At 42.5% G+C, this 18,482-nt stretch overlaps 2 protein-coding genes across 5 annotated transcripts in view; one reads left to right on the forward strand and one right to left on the reverse strand.

The window, feature by feature from the left end:
* Window positions 1-10,240, forward strand: part of COL14A1 (collagen type XIV alpha 1 chain) — a 192,358-nt gene extending 182,118 nt beyond the window's left edge. For 3 of the 4 annotated variants that reach the window (XM_090040565.1, XM_090040568.1, XM_090040566.1), the window contains 3 exons: window positions 5,760-5,837; window positions 7,810-7,965; window positions 9,316-10,240. In XM_090040565.1, the coding sequence (XP_089896691.1) occupies window positions 5,760-5,837; window positions 7,810-7,965; window positions 9,316-9,635 (554 nt within the window). In that variant the 3' untranslated portion in view covers window positions 9,636-10,240. Of the gene's footprint in view, window positions 1-5,759; window positions 5,838-7,809; window positions 7,966-8,805; window positions 9,221-9,315 lie in introns of those variants that run through there. The other variant, XM_090040567.1, reaches the window with a different exon arrangement.
* Window positions 10,241-15,777: 5,537 nt separating this feature from the next.
* MRPL13 (mitochondrial ribosomal protein L13) overlaps window positions 15,778-18,482 on the reverse strand; it is a 58,335-nt gene continuing 55,630 nt past the window's right edge. The window contains exon 7 of the mRNA XM_090040572.1: window positions 15,778-16,298. Coding sequence (XP_089896698.1) covers window positions 16,274-16,298 — 25 coding nt within the window. The 3' untranslated portion in view covers window positions 15,778-16,273. The remainder of the gene's footprint in view (window positions 16,299-18,482) is intronic.

Consider the following 18,482-nt stretch of genomic DNA (forward strand, 5'->3'; position numbering starts at 1 on the left):
TGTTGCATGGCGAGCTCTGCCATGAGCCCCCCCACCCTGCCCACTCTTCCAACCCTCCCCGCCATGTCTGTCCTGCCTGCCCCAGCTCCTGACCCTTTAAAAAACAAAAACAAAAAAACCCCTACCAACTGCTGCCAGGCAGGGGCCAATCCCTGCTGTCCCCCACTGTCCCTAAGACTGCTGCAGCAGCCGTTGAGACCGGGGTTTTGTTTTGATTTTAAAGACCCGGGACCTGAGGCAGGTAGGGCAGCCATGGGGGGTGGGGCTGCAAGAGCAGGCAGGGGTTGGGGGGCTTGTGGTAGAGCCCCCCCACATAGCATGGGGCAGTTGGGGGCAGCAGGGATCACCCCCCTCACCTGGCAGCAGCTGATGAGTGAGGGCTTTTTTTAAACAACTAGGAGCTGGGGCTCTGTGGGTCAGCCATGGTGGGGCAGGGAGCTGGGAGAGTGGGTGGGCATCAGGGGGTGCTTGGGGGGCTGGGGTAGCAGGCAAGGGTTGGGGCCTGGCAGGGGTTCCCCCATAGTCCTCTTCCCCCTTCTCCTTCCTCCCCTCCCCTCCCCTCTACTTACCAGCATGGAGTCTGGGTCCAGCTCCCTGCTGCAGCAAGCAGGGACTGTCCAAATTGCCAAAGCTCTCCGAATTTTTTCTGAAATGATTTGGAGAGCTTTGAATTGATTTTAATTGGTCCTTGATTTGATTCGGATTTGGAGATTCAGCCACCGAATTGGGCTGAATCTCCTCTGAATGAAATCAGCACCCAAAACTTTGCACAGCCCTAATAGACAATAGCTGAATGGGGATAAGTCAGTTCTGTGGACAGCTGTTAAGCACTGCAAAATGAAGCCTAAGTGCCCTTTGACAATCTACCCTTAGGGGCCTCAGTCACAGTTGAAATGAGACTTAAAAGGACTTAAATGACTCAGGACCCTGGAAACTCTTGCCTTGAAGCTCATAGCACAGGGGACAATAACAAATAAGCAAAATGTAATCTAACTCATGGCTGAGAGAAGAACAAGGCTTTGAAGATCAATGTGAAATCTTCCTGAATGTCAGCGTGAGGACTTGGGAGCAGAGGCTACAAGCTAAGTGATTAGAAACCTGGCTGCTGAGTCTGCTCAGGGAAAGTGTGCCGATAAACTTGGCAAACGATTCAGGAATTACAGTAATCAACTCTAGCTGTTATAGAGGCGTGAATTACAGAGTCCAGGTCAGGGCTGGATTGGAAGGGGTGTGCACTGGCAGCATTCCTAGAACAGCTAAAGGAACACTGGTAACACGTTCCACATATTCTGATATAGGCCTGAATTTAATATTGTATCCAGGCCTATAACAGAAAACTGACACAGCATCATGGCCATGAGGCAGCAAGGTGGTCAGGGACACTCATGTAATTGCTGCTTTTAGCAAAAAAACCGATTTTATTTTAGCAGAAGTTTTACAAATATTTCAACCTGCACCAATTCTTGGGCAAGACATAAAGAGACATAAAGCTCTGTGCTCCTGAATACATGCTGGGAAAGAGAAATCAGCTGTATTGTTCTTTTATCTTTCATTAAAGATGTATGCAAGGAACCTGGAACATGCAGAATAATAATAATGCTACACTGTTCCTTAGATCACTGAAGCCCAATGAAAAGCTGTATTGACCTGTTACTTCTGCTTTCTTGGAAGTGTGAATAAGACATTGTGAGGAAGCTGCCAGGATACCAGAAGCCAGTAGACCTGGTTTCTTCTCCTGATTTTTTCATTGCCTTAGTTTGGGCAGCCCCTTCACCTCTCTAAACCTCAGTTTCCCCACCTATAAAATTGGATACTACTTCCCATTTATGAAGCATGTTGAGCTCTGTGGAAGGAAAGAATTTAAAAAGGTTTCTTATTAGAAAATGGTTTTTTATTGTAAAAAGTAAAGTTCATGTAATAAAGTCAAGACAAAACATAAACATTTGATTTAAATGGCATTAGAACAGTGACAAACTATTGCATTAGAACAGGCCTTTTAAGGAGTGTAGCTGAATTTGAGTTATGCTTTAATCTACAGGGTTACTAGGTTAATGTAATGATCTGTGTCATAAAGAAGGTTAGGGAAGATTGTCTGTTGGGCATTTCTAGCCTATACTCCATGAATCTAATCTTTAAAATTGGTCCATATAGCTTGCAAGGCAATATTGGCCAGAGGTGGCTTTGAAGGTGCAGAAAGAAGAGCAGCTCCCTGTTGTAACTCATGGCACTTTGAAGAAAGTGCTATGAGTTACAAAGATCTCCTAGACCCAAACAACATTTGCTGTTGGGTCCCAGGGGTTGGGAGAGTCAGCTGCTGTTTAGCTCAGCTGCAAGCTTGCAACGCCTCTTCCCTAGCAATGCCCCACCTCCCCCTCCTAGCCCTGGTGATGTTTTCAGAATAGGAGGGGGGAAAGGGAGTGGATGGAGCTTACTGTGGGGGTTGCCCAGCCAGTGCTGGAGGGTGGGTGGAGTAGATTGGAGCCCCCACCCCCCACCTTGGGGTAATGTACTAAGGGTTCACATTGTCATGAGATTGGGCCCTTTTAAAATGCTCTGCAGCCATGCACTTCTGTTTGGTCATGCCTAAAGAGCACTTTCAGGGGCTAGATCAGGCAAAAATTGTCACTTTTGTCAGCACCTTAAGTTGCATGTTGTTCCCTTCAGCCTAGTGCTTTCAATGCTAAGTGAGGCCAAGGGAAAAATAGCAAAAGCTGCAGTTTAGAAGCATCCACTCTGAGGGATACCTAATTTACCTTTTCCTTACAAGGCAAATTAGCTTTCCCTGAGCTGGTTCCTCACTAGGCAAAGAGGGTGTGTTGGGCATTTTCTTCTTTCCTTCTTTATAGATTGATAAATGAAGGTAGCAAGAGTGGACTTGTCTTATAATGGAACTTCTGGTAAACACCAAACAAGGACACTGTCTCTTTAATAACCCTGAAAAATGCTTTAATCCCCAGTTCTTTCTCAACCTACCTAGAGTTTGTCTGTCAAGGCTGAAACAAGGCTTTATGGATGGGTTTGCTTCCATCAGAAATCACCAGAAACCAATTCTCTGAGTGGGCTATCACTGGGCTGGACTTGGTGCCCCAGGTTATCCTTTGTTCGTATATGGTACTAAACTAGGAAAAGGCTGAAACCAGGCTGAGTGCAGCCTGTCAGCTGCTGGACTCAGACTGCTTTATGTTTAGGAAGGTACCGAACTACTGATTTCGAGTTTGAAAAGCATATAGAGTATGAACCAAATTACTAACACAAGAGATTTGGAAAATGGGGAAGAGTCACATGAATCAGCTTGGACGTTATGGCTTTGAACTATCCAAATCAAACACAGACTTTATTGGAGTTTCCATCTCCCCATGGAAACTCCAACATGTGAATTTTCGATCTTGTTGCCTACTTGGACACCATGCACTGATGGCTGCTTCACAGCAAGCATGTGACAGGATGTGATAGGGGTCATTTGGAAGGCAATGTACAGAGGAATGTAGGGCTTCTCCTGCCCTGTTAGACATGTGGACTCCTAGGCTAGAGACAGACATTACACATAAACTGGTTTAAGTGTTTAGAAACTGGTTTAAACCTGTAACAGAACAGATGTGCAGACACACATAAATCAGTTTGAAAATGGCTGAAACTGGTTTGAAATAGACCTGGTTGAATGTAGTATCAGACTTAACTGATTTGGCTCAAACCAGTATATGCAACACCTATCCCAGACCCCTTGCTGATTTAAGAAAAACCAGACTCCCCCAGCATGCTTTCTGGGCTGGGTGGGACTCTCTACTCCACAGCTGAGCTGGTCCCTCCCCTGTGCTCCCTGGGCAGAGCTCTGGCAGAGACTGCAGGTACAGAAGGGTCTGCCTGGCTTCCCCCTGCCCTACCCCCTGTCGCTGTTCAGGGAGGAAGCCCACCCCTTTCCCATCTCTCATAGCACAGACCCCAGCCCCACTTAGAGGTACCTGTGTGTGTCTGCTGCAAGGTGTTATGTGTGTATTTCTCCAATTTCACTGGGACAGGCACATAGAACAGTGACCGCTTAGGGCTTTTTGGAGCTAATCAACAGGTCAGCTGGTAAGCTGTTTAAAAAGTGTTTGAAATAATGGAGAGAGGCTATTGTTTTGCTGATGGGGTGATAAACCCTTTTATCATTTCCTTGCTGGCTTGCTCACCTGCCAGTTTGCTGCAGACAGTATAAAGAAGCAAGGAGAGGGAGATGTGAAAAGCTCTGCATCATCAGCAGATGCATACACTGCACATTCCCCCCTCCCTTGCCTCAGAGTGCTAGCAGGGGGCTGGGGTCTGGCAACACTCCTAGCTCTTGAGCAGCCAGCGGAGAAAAGCTTGGGATGGTGCAGGCAGACCTCCCTAATCAGAGGTCTTGCCAGGGCCTGGTCACACCCCACCTCAGTTCAGGACTGTGCAATGGAAGGGAGGGCTGCTCTAGTGCCCCCCTCCCCCCGGCTTCTAGCCTGAGCCATTACAGGCATGTGTCTGAATTTCCTCAGTTCAGAGAGAATATCTGTTTGGTTACAAACCAGTTCAGCCTAGCCAGGTTAGATTAACCTTCCAATATTGAATTCAGGCTCACACTTTTTGAATGTCTGTCTCTAGCCCTACAGGTATCATAGAATCAATGAGTTGGAAGGGACCTAGACAGATCATCTAGTCCGACCCCCTGCCATGGGCAGGAATGAGCACTGGGGGTGGGAGGGGTCATAAGACTCCAGCCAGGTGCCTATCCAGTCTCCTCTTGAAGATTTCCAGGGAAGGTGAGAGCACCACCTCTCTGGGAAGCCTATTCCAGGCTCTGGCCACCCTTACTGTGAAGTATTTCTTCCTAATATCTAACCTAAACCTGTCCTCCCTCAGCTTGTGGTCATTGTTCCTGGTGACTCCAAGGGGGGCCCCAGTGAACAGATTATCCCCGAGTCCCTGCTGGTGGCCCCTGATAAGGTTGTAGGCAGCCACAAGATCCCCCCTCAGTCTCCTCTGGCGGAGACTGAGGAGATTCAGGTCCCTCAGCCTCTCCTCATAGGGCTGGCCACAGGGGCTCTCAACCATATGAGTGGCCTCCTCTGGACCCTCTCCAGGTTCCCCACGTCCTTCTTGAAGTGCGGCGCCCAGAACTGGACACAGTACTCCAGCTGCGGCCTGACCAGCACCGCATAGAGGGGGAGCAAGACCTCTCTGGACCTGTTAGTAATGCCCCTGTTGATGCATGAACTGGGTATGTCACAGGCTGAGCTGACTGCTAGAGGTTTCCCAACAGATGTGCCAGAGATATCATAGAAAAGGACTTGTTAACTGTTTCTGGGACCAGAACCTGGTCCGTGCTGCAGTCTCTTTACATCCCTGGGATAATATGAAGGAGTGACTGATTCTTTAATCTTACTAATGCAGGGTTATTGCAGTGCACTCTAGCATAGGCTCTGCTGCAAGGACATGGTTGGGGGGGGTGTTTCGGAGCTGGAGCATAATGTGCCTTGGCTATTCTGGACTGAGCATGCAAAGTGTGGAATTTGCTCTGACATTTGCCAGTCAGCACAGGTGCAGCCCAGAACCTGGGAAAAGCAAGGCCACCTTTATCTGTTCCTAGGTGCACCTTGTCTGCAGTCTCCTGGGCCATGCAGCATGGAACCAGGCTTCTCACTCTGGTCTTTCAATTTTATTTTAAGTGTATGCACTATGACCAAGATGAGCCACCTGTTTATAAAAGCATTTATTGTGCAAACTTGTTCTGAGTGTTGATATTCCCATAGGTTTGCCAGGCGAGAGGGGAGAGAAAGGCAGTACAGGGGTTGGAACACAAGGACCCAGAGGCCCGCCGGGGCCTGCAGGTAAAGTTATCGTTAATTCACTCTTCATCGTTTCTCCTGTAAGTGAACACAAGCTTGTGACCCATTTGCAGGGCAGGTGGGACACCCCCTCTTCTGCCTTCCAAGTCTAGCCAGCAGGATACTTAGTGCCCCATTTGCATTTTGAGCTCATCTGTGTCATGACTCGTCATAACATGGCAAGTCATAGGATCATAGACAAGTAGGGCTGGAAGGGTCACCACGTCTTCTAGCCTAGCTTCCTGCTCAATGCAGGATCATCCCTGACTAAAGCATCCTAACCAAGAGTCCGTCTACCCTGCTCTTGAAAATTTCCAAGCATGGAGAATCCACAATTTCTTTAGATAGCTGTTTCTAGTGTTTGACCACTCTAAAAGTCAGAAACTTCCTCCTAATCTCCACCCTAAAATTCCCCCACTGCATCTTGAGCCTGTTGCTCCTAGTTCTGTCCCATACAGCCACAGAAAAAAGCCTACCTCTGTCCTCTCTATAATCACCTTCAGGTATTTGAAGTCTGTTATCAAATCCCTCAGTCTTGTCTTCTCCAGTCATTTCTTCTCTGAACAACCTGCATAATATGTCATGCAGACATTCCCCTTTGTCTAGGATAAACCACCTATATGGTTTCACAAAGAATGGGACGGAGGGACAGGCGAGTGGCTGTATTCATTTGTTCTCTTATGAAAATAAAACAGTTTTCCCATAGGTAAGGTGGAAGCTGGTTTATATCATGTGAACTGTCTTGGAAAGGTTTAGAGTCAGAAACTGTGGATGCAGCCTAAATACAAGGACATCTTATATTCAAAGGACTTTTGTAGCACCTGGAAAAAATATACAGAGTAATATCCAATGCTGTGTAATCAATGGATTGACTTTAGTATTAGTAGAGTGAGGTTTTCCCCCATTCAGTGTGCTGATAAGACATTTCCCCCATTTCAGATATATCATTTGTAATGGAGGGTGAGAGTACTGCAAGGAGCCCAGCCTATCTTCCCCCAAGAAACCCTTTCCAAACACCTGGCACCTAGGGAAACTTTCAAGGTGAAGTGATCTTGCATTAGGATGAGCAGTCAGAGAGGAACTGAGACCTGTTAGAAGCAGCAAAATGAACCTATTCTCATCCCGTCCATCTGCTTGGAGGAGTTTTAAGGAGAGCTCTCCCCTTCAGAGAAGCACTCTCTCTTGGTGTTACAGCCCTCTTAGCATCAGAGAAGAAGGGCTGGAAGGGACCTTTAGAGGTCAGCAAGTCCAACCCCCTGTCAGAGGCAATATCATCCCTATCCAAACAATCCTATACAAATCCCTACTCTCAGCTCTTTATAAAACTACTTTCAGGCCTTACATATCACAGACCTAACTCTTTAACCTGCCACAGGTAAAGCAGGAGAACCATAACAGCTAATATTCTGTTTCTATACAATGTTGTTAATATATGCTCAAGGGATCCCAGGTAGAGGGCCACACCTCCTGCTACAGAGGAAAACAACCCCCCCACACCGTCCATACCAATCTGATCATGGAGTAAAATTTCTTCCTGACCCAACATGATGATTGGTCTGACTCTGAGAGGAGGGGCAAGACCCACTAGCCAGGAACCTTTGGGTTTGAGTCCCAGCAGGAGCACTGGCACACCCCAAAATACCCAGTCTTGGCTCCACCCAATACCCAATGACTCTGAGGAAGGCTTGAAAACACCCTGACACATACAGCTGAAAAGTGAGTGGGGAAAAGGGGGAGGGGAGAGGGCAACCAGCAAAGCCCAGAAACTTGGGACATACAAATAGCACAAGATAGATAGCTATGTCTCTATCATCCCCAACCGGTGGCTGTCCAACCTCTTCTTGAGCACCTCCAGCAAAGGAAAGTCCACACCTTCCCTAGGTAGTGTGTTCTAGCACCATGAATTGCCAGGGTAGTCAAATGGTAGTGCTTGTCCCGAGAATGCTTGTGTTTTCACATAGCATGTTTCATGCAGGACCCTCCGGTGAAAGCCGAACTGGAAGCCCAGGCCCGCCAGGCTCCCCAGGTCCACGAGGACCAACTGGGCATACAGGTTCCCCTGGGCCACAGGGTTCTTCAGGTCCACCTGGATACTGTGACCCTTCTTCCTGTGCTGGTTATGGTGTGGGAGGTAAGTAAGCATCTTCACCATAAAAAGCCTTGAATCATCATTCCAAAGCAGTGTCATGGCTTTTTCATTATGGTGGGTGGGGGAAAGGAAGTGCATCGTACCAACAGCCAAAGTAAGATGGAAGCTTCTGATTAACTTGGCATTACAATGTGATAGTGACCTCTTTGGAAGAGATGGGTCCAACTATATGTAAACTTCTGGATTTGCACTGAGCACAAAATGTGGCCTTAGAGTAAGGAACCAAAAAACCGCCACATAGGATGCTTATAAAATGATTTTGTCTTGCACGTGATCTTGTTATTGTCATATTGTGTCTTCTCCATCTGACCTGAATGTTCTGCTTGTTGAATCTCCATCTCCTGATGTTTGCGTGACAGTGGAGTTCTACATTTGTAGTCTTTCAAATGTTACCTGACTTCTTCTTGTGTATGCATCTAAATAGCATGAACCCTACTAAATACTGGCATCTGAAACAAGGGTGCATGTGCTCAGCATTAACAAATGAAACATAATAGAGAAAATATGATCCCTTCTAAAATATCCTCTGTAATTGTTAGAGAGCCTGAACCGTCATGTTTTCTGTTGTAGTGTATGAAAGCCAGGGAAGGAAGTTACCACAAATTTGAGCACAATAATTTGAGTTTCTAGTCTTGTAAGTTAAGTGTCTGAGGTAGCAACTTATCAGCCACTACAAATATAGGCCACAGGAGAGGTCTGTCTGATGTTTACAGTATACTCTGCCTGTGCACTGATTTGGATGTTTTAATGATTTGTGTGTTTTTGTTCGTCTCTTCCCATCCTCTTTTCTTTTCTCGACCATTGTTCATTTCCTGTTTCAAGGGCCAATCCCTTACAATGACTACCACTCCGGAAGGTGAAAGGCTCATTCTGGTTGTATTTTTCATATGGCTGAAGGTCAGAAATGGATGCTGAACTGCCCTATCCTTTCCATCAACATGATTGACTACACTAACCAACTTCTCATTAGCTGCTGTATGTGCACTTAGCTTCCTTGCACTGCTAAAATTAAAACTGCCTGGCCCCGTTTGGCCATTAATTGCATCTTCTAGGACATAATTGGAATTTGTCTAAAGCAAACTGTGTAATGTATGAACAGCAATGCAGTGTAGCTGAACACACATAAACTTCTGGTGATGGTTTCCAACTAACTTGGCTGTCTATTGAGAGGGTGTTCTTTTGCTTATTAATTTTGTTAAATGTTTTCAATGAATAAAAGTTGTTGTATTTGAAGAGACACATCACATTCCAATTTCCTAATGAGTGCTTTAATTTTCTGCTCCCTTCCTCTTATGTTAATCGTATCAATACTCTTGGTGGTGGTGGGTTAAGGTGGATACAGTGATCCAACTGATCAAGACATACCTGTAGTGCAATTGCCACATAACTCCTACCAGATCTATGACCCTGAGGATCTTTACGATGGTGAGCAACAGCCGTATGTAGTTCATGGGTCCTACCCTGTACCAGCACCATACTCCCAGTCCTATCCAGAACCTCGTCTCGCTCAACCAGAATTTACTCCAGTTCGGGAAGAGATGGAAGCTATTGAATTGAGATCCCCAGGAATTAGCCGCTTCCCCAGGAAAATATCTAAAAGAAGTATGAACTTTCCAGCACCCAAGAGGGAAATTGGGAAAAAGAACTCTTAATGAACTGTTAACAGGAAGTATTTTATATGCATAATTTTTTTAGGCTTTTGTCCTGTTGCTTAACTCTTCATCATGGAAAATGTTTACAGGCTCATATGTTAAAAGAAAAAAATGTACCTGATCACTGTGTCACAACAAATAATGGTAATTATGTTGCATGCCAGAAACTTAGTATTTTAGTGGGTTGGTGCTAGAAGATGAAAAGGTCATTTGTACGCCTTTGAGTCTGTTGCCTACTGTTTGAAATGCTATTCCAACTGTATCTGAAACTATGCATCAGGCTAATTGGTGTAATTTGGACAACTGAGAAAAGTTGATTTTACATTTTCTTGTCCATGTTGTTCCACACAAAATTGCTGTGCTAATACTTTGAGAATCTGCATTCCTTGCAGAATAACTCTACTAAATCCATCTTTGAAGAGAGTGCATATTCAGGTTTCCTTAAACCCAGCTATTACCCATTTGCAAAGTAGTTAGTGGGACCATTCCCCCAGTACCTATATAAAATACACAAAGTTCTATGGGACTACATTGATAATTTATTGTGAACGTATTTCAATTCTGTTTTGTATACAAATAAAAAGTTGCAGGCTTTTATAAGTAAATGAACTTTACATTTTGTTGACTTCAACTTCAGATGCTTGTTCTAAGCTTCAGGGGACAGGCTGAAGAGAATGATATATGGATACACTCCCTTTTCAGTACAGCAGGACTGTAGTTTTCATATAAAGGAAATATGATGTTGAAGTTCAATGTGTATTTGTTAACGTTAGGAAACCAAGTATAAGACTAAACAAACAAAACCATGAAAATGACATGGTAGGACTGTGTGGGAATGGAGGTTGTGCATGGAAATACCAAGCTAGTAGCACAAAAACTGGCATCTCTAATTGCAAAAGCAACTTGGTTGTCTAATGAGGAGACAAATGAGCAGCCAATCAAGACATACAGTGCAATTTACTAATAGTGGCTCTTCTTTATTATTGAAGCAACGCAGATCAACCAAAAAAACTGCTCAAATCATGGCTTTGAGATTAGTCAATAAAGAGGTTATAGGTAACTGGAAAACTTTCTTGTAGGTTAAAAAGGAGCTATTTACAAACCTCCCTTTAAGAGGATTAGTATTATTTCTAGTGTGATACTGTCTAATCATGAGCTAGGACCTCACTGTGCTAAGGAGGCACTCCAAAACATTCTAATTTAGTCATTGTGCTAATTTGTAGTAACTGTTAGCAAAGCCAAATATATTTGGATTGTGTTTTCTTGAATGTCTGGCTATTCGGTTTGAGAGACTGCATGGCAAAGAAGAACTGGTTGGCCCCAAAGTTGCTGTGTAGTACAGCTCTCCTTTCTTCTGGAAAAGGTCAGTGACTGCATGTGTTTTCATTCAGGGCTGTCAGTCTGCTTACGGTCACTGCAGTAGCTGATGGGGGTGGGGTGGAGGACAGGGAAGCAGGAAAAAAAATGCTGCAGCAGCTGCATGCCTGTGCCACAGCAGCTGGAAGTCAGTGTTGCCCCAGGTGCCACTGGCTGCATTGTTATGCCTCTGGGTCATTGTATATGCTCTGGGCTCAGCAGGAGACAGGCGAGTGAATTACTGGTGTTAGTAATTTTAGGTTTCATACTTCCACTGCAGTTTCAAAGTCTGTATCTGGATTACTGCTTGTATACACATGCCTACATACATTGCTGCTCATATCCAAGTGTGGCTTCCAGCAAGATGGCAATATGCTTATATTCCAACTTTATATCTGCAGTATCCATTTCTTGCTCTCTTACTCTGGCCATACTCCTTCAATTAGGTCAAGCCAGGTTTTGGAGCTGGGGTTGAACAGATAAATGTTTTTCTTACTGGGACTTCTTGTATTTTGCAATACAAAATGGGGGGATGGTATAGGGTAATTGACTGATTCTGTTTCATGCCATGATGTATGCACATATTTATGCTATGGTTCTTTGCCAGGAAATCCTGTGCATTTTACAGAGGCTAGCAGGAAAAAATAAACCTTTTTTTCCCCTTGCCAAACACTTGATTTGTGAGTATTGAACACTAATTCTGCCAGCTGTGAAGCTGCCTTCATGTTTCTTAAAGGTTTATCAGTAAATTAGCTGAAGGAGATGCACATACATCCCTGCTGTACAGTTCAGTGTTTTACAACATTAATTCTCTATAGCAAATACCATATACTATATATCACTGAGAGAATCAGGATGATAATGCTGTGACACGGCAAATCCTCCATTCGTTCATCAGCATCAAGATTAGGCTCTAACAGTTTTAGCATGTATATGGAGTCCCAAATCTCCCAAGATGCGTCTGGTACCTGCTTTTCCATATAAGGTAAGCTACTGCTCTCTTTATTTTCTCTGACAATCTGAATATGATTACATAAATCTTTAAAAACTTGTCTGACTTTTCTTTATGAAATTGTAGGATCTCCTCACCAGGTCGTGGAATTATAGAAAAGTAGGGCTGAAAGGGAAGTCTTGACAGTCAGTTGGCATTTCTACCATTATCACGGGCAACAAAAACAGCAGGAAGAAATCATATTTTGCACAGGAGATATCTCCATTTGTGTGAGATTTGTGAAGGACTTAGTGAGCCCAATATATCTAGATAAAGGCTGGTTTTTTGTAAGTTAAAAAAAACAAACCACGTTCCCATTGCTTCAAGGCTGGGAACCAACATAATTCATAAACAAACAGTGAAGTAGATAGGATTGTGTTCCGAATCCGATTACATCATTTTGTAAATGTGGCTGTTGAAACTATTTGAATTAATTTGCTTTTATTTCATAAATGGGAAGTGTTCTGAGCTGGTGTGACTTGTACAGCTAGCCTACTTGAGCACATCCTTCAGTAAACTACTGAAATGCCTTTGTTTAAAGGTAATCTCATTGTTTTAAAGAACAGATAGGTAATTAGATCCCACTGAGTATTACAAACTATCCCAGGTGACCTATCCTCTTGGTATCCAAACAACACAGTTGTACAGAAACTCTGAAAAGACTAAAAGATGATCGTTCTCTTTCTCTACCATACATTGGCTCTGTGGTGTACAGTGAACTCTATTTAAGTGTGTAGCTTCCAGACTGAAACAAGGTTATACACTAACTGGAGACTGCACTTACCCAAGCGACATAAACAATCATTGCTCCTTAACTACATATTGCTGTAGTATTAACAGCCCAGAAGCTGGCTAAATCCTATCATTTTCAAGGGTGTTAATAGTCAGTTTCAGGGTTGCTATTGCCAGTAGTGGTCTCTTGCCATCTGCTTCCCCTTCACTCTTTTTGGCACGCTTACATGGAATACAATTAGCTACAAAGAAGACAGTGGGTTCTGAAAGGTGCTATGCGTGAAGCAGATAACTGGAGCTTGCTAAATCAACAGGGAACAAACAAGGACTTGCACTGTTATGCAGGCAAGTGAGTTTCTCTGGTACGTGTAATGAGGGGAGGGTACTGTATATATACGGCTTTTCTGCTTAAAAGGTTTGTTATTTAGAAAAGTGGGCACCAGAGCCTCAACATGTTGTCACCAATGCTTTTGTAGTGTGTACTTCACTTATAATGAAGCCAATGATTATGAATCAGATCAACAGGTGGTATAAATCACCCTAGCTCCCTTTGTAGTCAAGGGAGCTATACCCAGTTGCCAACTTGGCTCATTAGCTAAACACGTGTAGCAGTAACAGTATTATTGATGGTAGACAATATTCTACTATTTGGTCATTGACTGTTGGCTGCTTGGGATGTTTCCTAAGAGTTTTGATTCCTAGCAGATATTAAACTTGCTAACCAGATCATACCAAATTAAACACCTTTTTTCTGGCATACCTCATGTATGACATGCACCTTTTCTGGAGGGAAGTCAGAATGAAAGAGAAAACATTTTTTCCAATCTCAGCTGAAAGCTGACCGTGAAGGATCCCAGCCATATGGCTGAATCCTGACCAGCCAAACACTAGTTTTAATCCTCTTGTAGCCACTGCTAAGTTGACAGCAGCTTTTGGCTTTTTATACTAGTCAAACATAGCACAATCAAAGAACCATTTTAGGAGGTAGAGAAGGGCACCTTAAAAACTTAACTGGTTCACAGGCATGATTTAGTAGGTAACAACCTACTTCATCATAGGCTGTCACCTACAAAAGCCCATGTTGCTCTGAACCAGTTAGTTTTAAGATGCCACCCTGTCCTAATTTATGTGCGACTTAAGGCTTACACACCTAACTACTCCTATCCTAGAACAGTAATATGGACTGTCTGTATTGTTCAGTTAACTTATTTGACTGGCACCTGGTTATGATTGCCTAGTTTAGCCAAGTCTTGATGTAGTCTTTCCCTCAGCAGTCATGCCCAAGTTACTGCATCCTCTCTCCTTTTGCATTCAAGTTTTTCTATGCTGCAGTGCTCTAGGACTTTTCCCCAGTGATGTGTCAGCTGTGGAAAAAACAAACAAACAGTCTCTCCTTTGAGGAACAATGGGAAGCCATAGGAAGATTATTAGTACTTGAGTGATTTTGCCTGTTGTCCTAGCAGAGGGTGGAAAAGAGGGTTTTAGCTCAACTTAAATGGTACCTAAGGTGCAGTAAACAACCCCAGCTGGGTAGAAGAATCCAGACAAACTACCTTTAACAACAATTCAGACTTTTTTCTTTGGAAAGAATTGCAAAGCTGATGCTTAGAGTCCAGGTAAGAGCAGCAGTTCAGTACATGAATGTCTACAGAATCAGGCACAGCTTTCTTTTAATCTTCCTTAGGACTTTTTGTTCTATATATGAAAATATCAGTTACATATGCAGTTTTTATGGTAGTTATAGTCATGCTCCATATTCTTCCAATGCTGAAACCAATCAACATTTATCACCCATTCCCATTCCTTCACTAACCTAGACTGAAATCTGTTCAGGGGTTATAATATAAGAGTGCTAATTATTCAGATAACAACTTAATTTCCTTATCGGAGTTAAGATTTGAATTTATACTGTAGCTAACCGTACCATAATGTGAGACAAAATTTACTGGCATCCATAATCAAAGTATTTTGCACACAACCAGATGTTACATGAACAAGTGTGTCCTGTGGTAATAAATTGGTAGTGCCCACCTAACATGTTATACAAATATTATCTGGAATGTGTGCACTTGCCAAAAAAAGCAAGACAGATGCACAGTCTCAACATTTCCTCCCCAGCTAAGTGACTATTTGATCCTGAGAGTGTCAGATTTTCCAGATGGCTTAAAATTGAAGTTGCTGTGTTGAATACAAAGTATTCAACACAGGATGAACAACTGAAACATCCCACTGCCTACATACCAAATATATACATACACACACACACATATACATTGTATCCTTACACAAAATGGAGCTCTTATTTCAAGCAGTCCTGTGTTGTTTAAAATACTCTTTAGTTACTAACTTTGGTTAAAGCCTTTGAAATTAAGTCACTGGATCACTGTTTCCTAAAATAAGTGAATTCTAATGCCAAAAAAGTCCGATGTGAAAAAAGTGAATGTAAATAAAGCAAACTGTATTCCTTTTAAAATTCTACTTGTACAAGATGAGTGCAGGAAATGTAGTCAAATTTTTCTTGACACACTCAACAAGTACAAGCTGGCACACAAGCAAGCATTTTACTCAGCAGGCGGTACCAATGTAGGGGCTTAAGTGCCAGTACAACCATCATTTAAAGCCCCAGGATGAAGATCATGGTCAATGAGTTCACTCCTTTAGGACAATAAAACACTTTACAATGAAGGTAAATGGTATTTGTGCAGCAGGAGGACTTCTCATCAACTAATCAAAGACTGTGAAATGAACTTGCAGATGAACCAAGAAGCATCACAAATCTCACCCCCTTTCCCTCCAACTGCTTTAGGCATTTGACTCTATTTTCTCAGTCAGTATAAAGCACTTGACTTTCCCATCACATGTAAATTGCCAAAATTTAGAAAAGGTTTTGGATGAATGGACAGAATGACGATGTAACAATATATTTTTAGATGTGTTTTCTTTTCAAAGCGTTTAATTTTAATAAGAGAGAGACTTATCACTTTGCACATTTCTTTCACTAGTATGTCAAAGATCCTGGAATAGCATAAAAGAAGAAAAAAAACAGTATTAAGAAAAACAAAATTACCTCAGATTTCTTTTAATTTAAATCTGCATTTAGTTTCATTATACAACTTATGAATAAAACATGTACTCTGTCAGATTAGTAAAACAAATTACTTACAGTTTCTTTAACTGTTTCTGCGGGTGTAATATCTACAATTTTTCACAAGCTGTGATGGTTTCAATTTCAGCAAATATTGTAATGTTTGTGAGTAGGCACAAGATTACTTAAGTTCCATATAAATAGAAAAATTATTTTATTGTTAACTAACAAATGTCAGGTCACACAGCAATACCTTTTAAAACAAGTATTGTCATCTGTACGGTGAACAGTGTGGGTTCGGTTTCTCTTACATGGCTCGTGATGGAACTCCAATTTACCTGTGGAAGCCATTTTGTGCCTGGAATGGATAATTAAAATGCACACAGCCTTCCAAGTGAGAGTGATTTTGGAGGTCATCTCTTGCAGCAAAAGCAAAAGTTTTATAGGTTCTCTCTTCTTTTTTTCTACCTCTTACTACTTCAATCGATAATCTTGAGGTCTGAAAAACAAAAAATTCCCATATCAAAAAAAACCCAACCCCCTTCAGATACAGAGCTTATAGATTAAGAGTGCAGGAATGATTCATTTATAAAAAACTCATAAAATTTGCATGCATTATAATTTCATAATTTCCTTTCTTCTGCTGTCTGAAATTTCAGCTGTCACTATTGTTTTTGGCATATTTTTTGTATAAAGATAAAATAAACCCGCATACATTGCTTGCAGAACAAGCCACAGAGGGCTACACAGCCACTTGGGAATTTATAGTTGGGGAACTGATGGTCCTGAAATTTGAGCTGGAGTGGGTGGCAGCAGGAACAGCACGACCACATTGCTTTAAAACACATAATGTAACTTTTACTAAAAGCAAAAACAATGGGTGCTCACTTTTCTGGTAGTAACTTTTAGCCACAAACAATGGAGGGCTTAGCATTCAAATCCAGCAGCATTCAGAAAATCAGTTTGTCAGGTTCCAAATGGACTTAAGGACTGAAGACAATGGGTGCATTTACATGAGACGCTGCAACGTGTAGTAGCTTATTCTACTGCGTATGAGTGCATCATAGCAAAACCATGCTAATGCCCAGTAGAATTAGTCTACTGTGCATTAAGCATCATAAAAAAACCCCATTGGCTGTTGCTACTGTGCATTAGCATGAGTTAACGTGCCTTTATGTAGTACCTCATATTGGAGTGACCAAACTTAACGTGCAGTAGCAAAGGCACATTAATGAATGTGTAGGCATGTCTGATGTTTGCAACAGTTAAGTGTCATCTGCAATTCACAAAAGTAAACCTGCATATACTTACAAGCATTTAATTCTCCTTAATGTAAATACTAGGGGAACCATCAAAGAAATGGAAGCTCACAGCAGAAATGACTCAAAAGACCAAGAGGGCTATAAGCAGCCACTGCAACAATCTCGTATTTCTGCCAAGACTTCACTGCCATGCCTTGAGGTCTCAGCTCCTTCCAAAAGACAGCACTGCAGTGCAAGGGCACAGATTCAGTACTGCAGTGCTTCTGCATATAAACACTGAATCTGTGAACTTCTTATACAACATTTTAAAATAATACAAATTATGATGAGGAAAGGAAAGAAAGAAGAGCAGATTTTCATAAAGTCTGTTTTACCAGACTTTACCATTTGTTCCATTGTCTCATGTAAGTTGTATATTCTTTACATTAACCTCTGAATTTTATCTTCACTCCAAATGAAAACACTGGGAACACAACACATGGACTTAACAAGAAGTTTTAAACAATCTGGGAGTGTTTACAACAATTTTAAAGTTGAACTGAAAGAAGTCCACGCTTTGGTGGCTATGTAATGTAAAGCAAAGCCAAGTCTTCCAGCGCTTTACCCCCCTCCATCCCCTGAGCCTTTGGAAATGCTTCCTATTTGTTATTCAAAGTGCATCCTACACACAAACTCACGCTCGGTTTGAAAGATCACCGGGTCTGCTATGTATTAAGAGGAAGATTTTTAAAAGCACTCACTCTTGGTTTAATCACTGACGTAGGTAATAATAAAAGTGGACTAATGGTGAGGGGTTTTGAAAACCCCATGTTAATGATATTACTGATTGCATGACATAGTATAAGCTCCTTCTTATTAAATCTCTCATTCTTTCTCTGCAGGCCAAATCATTCCCACAAGCACTGCATTTTCTTTTTTTTGAGTGACAGGCTAACACTTCAGTGCAGTCTTACAATCAGGCTTACATTAAACTACTATAGGTCTCATACTATTTTTTAATGGGCAGAAATCCAATTCAAGGTTGGTTTCCTGTAGGATTTTTGCTTCATGCTGTCTGCAGCCCAGCCTTAATAGTTGTTTCAAAGCTAGATGCCGGAGTCCCAGTTTCCAGTATTGTGAGGTTAATGAAGCTTAAAGGTGGGTTTTTCTCTGCTGAAAGACTTGTGTGCACAAATATAACAGTTCTGAAAGACTTCGTCTATTGACACGCTAGGCTTTCATAGCCAGTGGCACTTTGCTTTTTGGAGGCAATGGCCTCTGCTTTACAGACTGTTCTTGGCACCAACAAAGCTAAGCCTTGAAAAATATTGCCTTTGGCAAGGGTGATATCAGTGTTTTATCAGAGAAAGAACACAGCTGACAAAAACCCGGCTTGTCCAATTCAGAGAGAATTATAAACTACTTATGAACACTAGTGGATA

The sequence above is a fragment of the Crocodylus siamensis genome, chromosome 3 (assembly GCF_052110815.1).
Source record: "Crocodylus siamensis isolate JL-2025a chromosome 3, ASM5211081v1, whole genome shotgun sequence".
NCBI lineage: Eukaryota > Metazoa > Chordata > Crocodylia > Crocodylidae > Crocodylus > Crocodylus siamensis.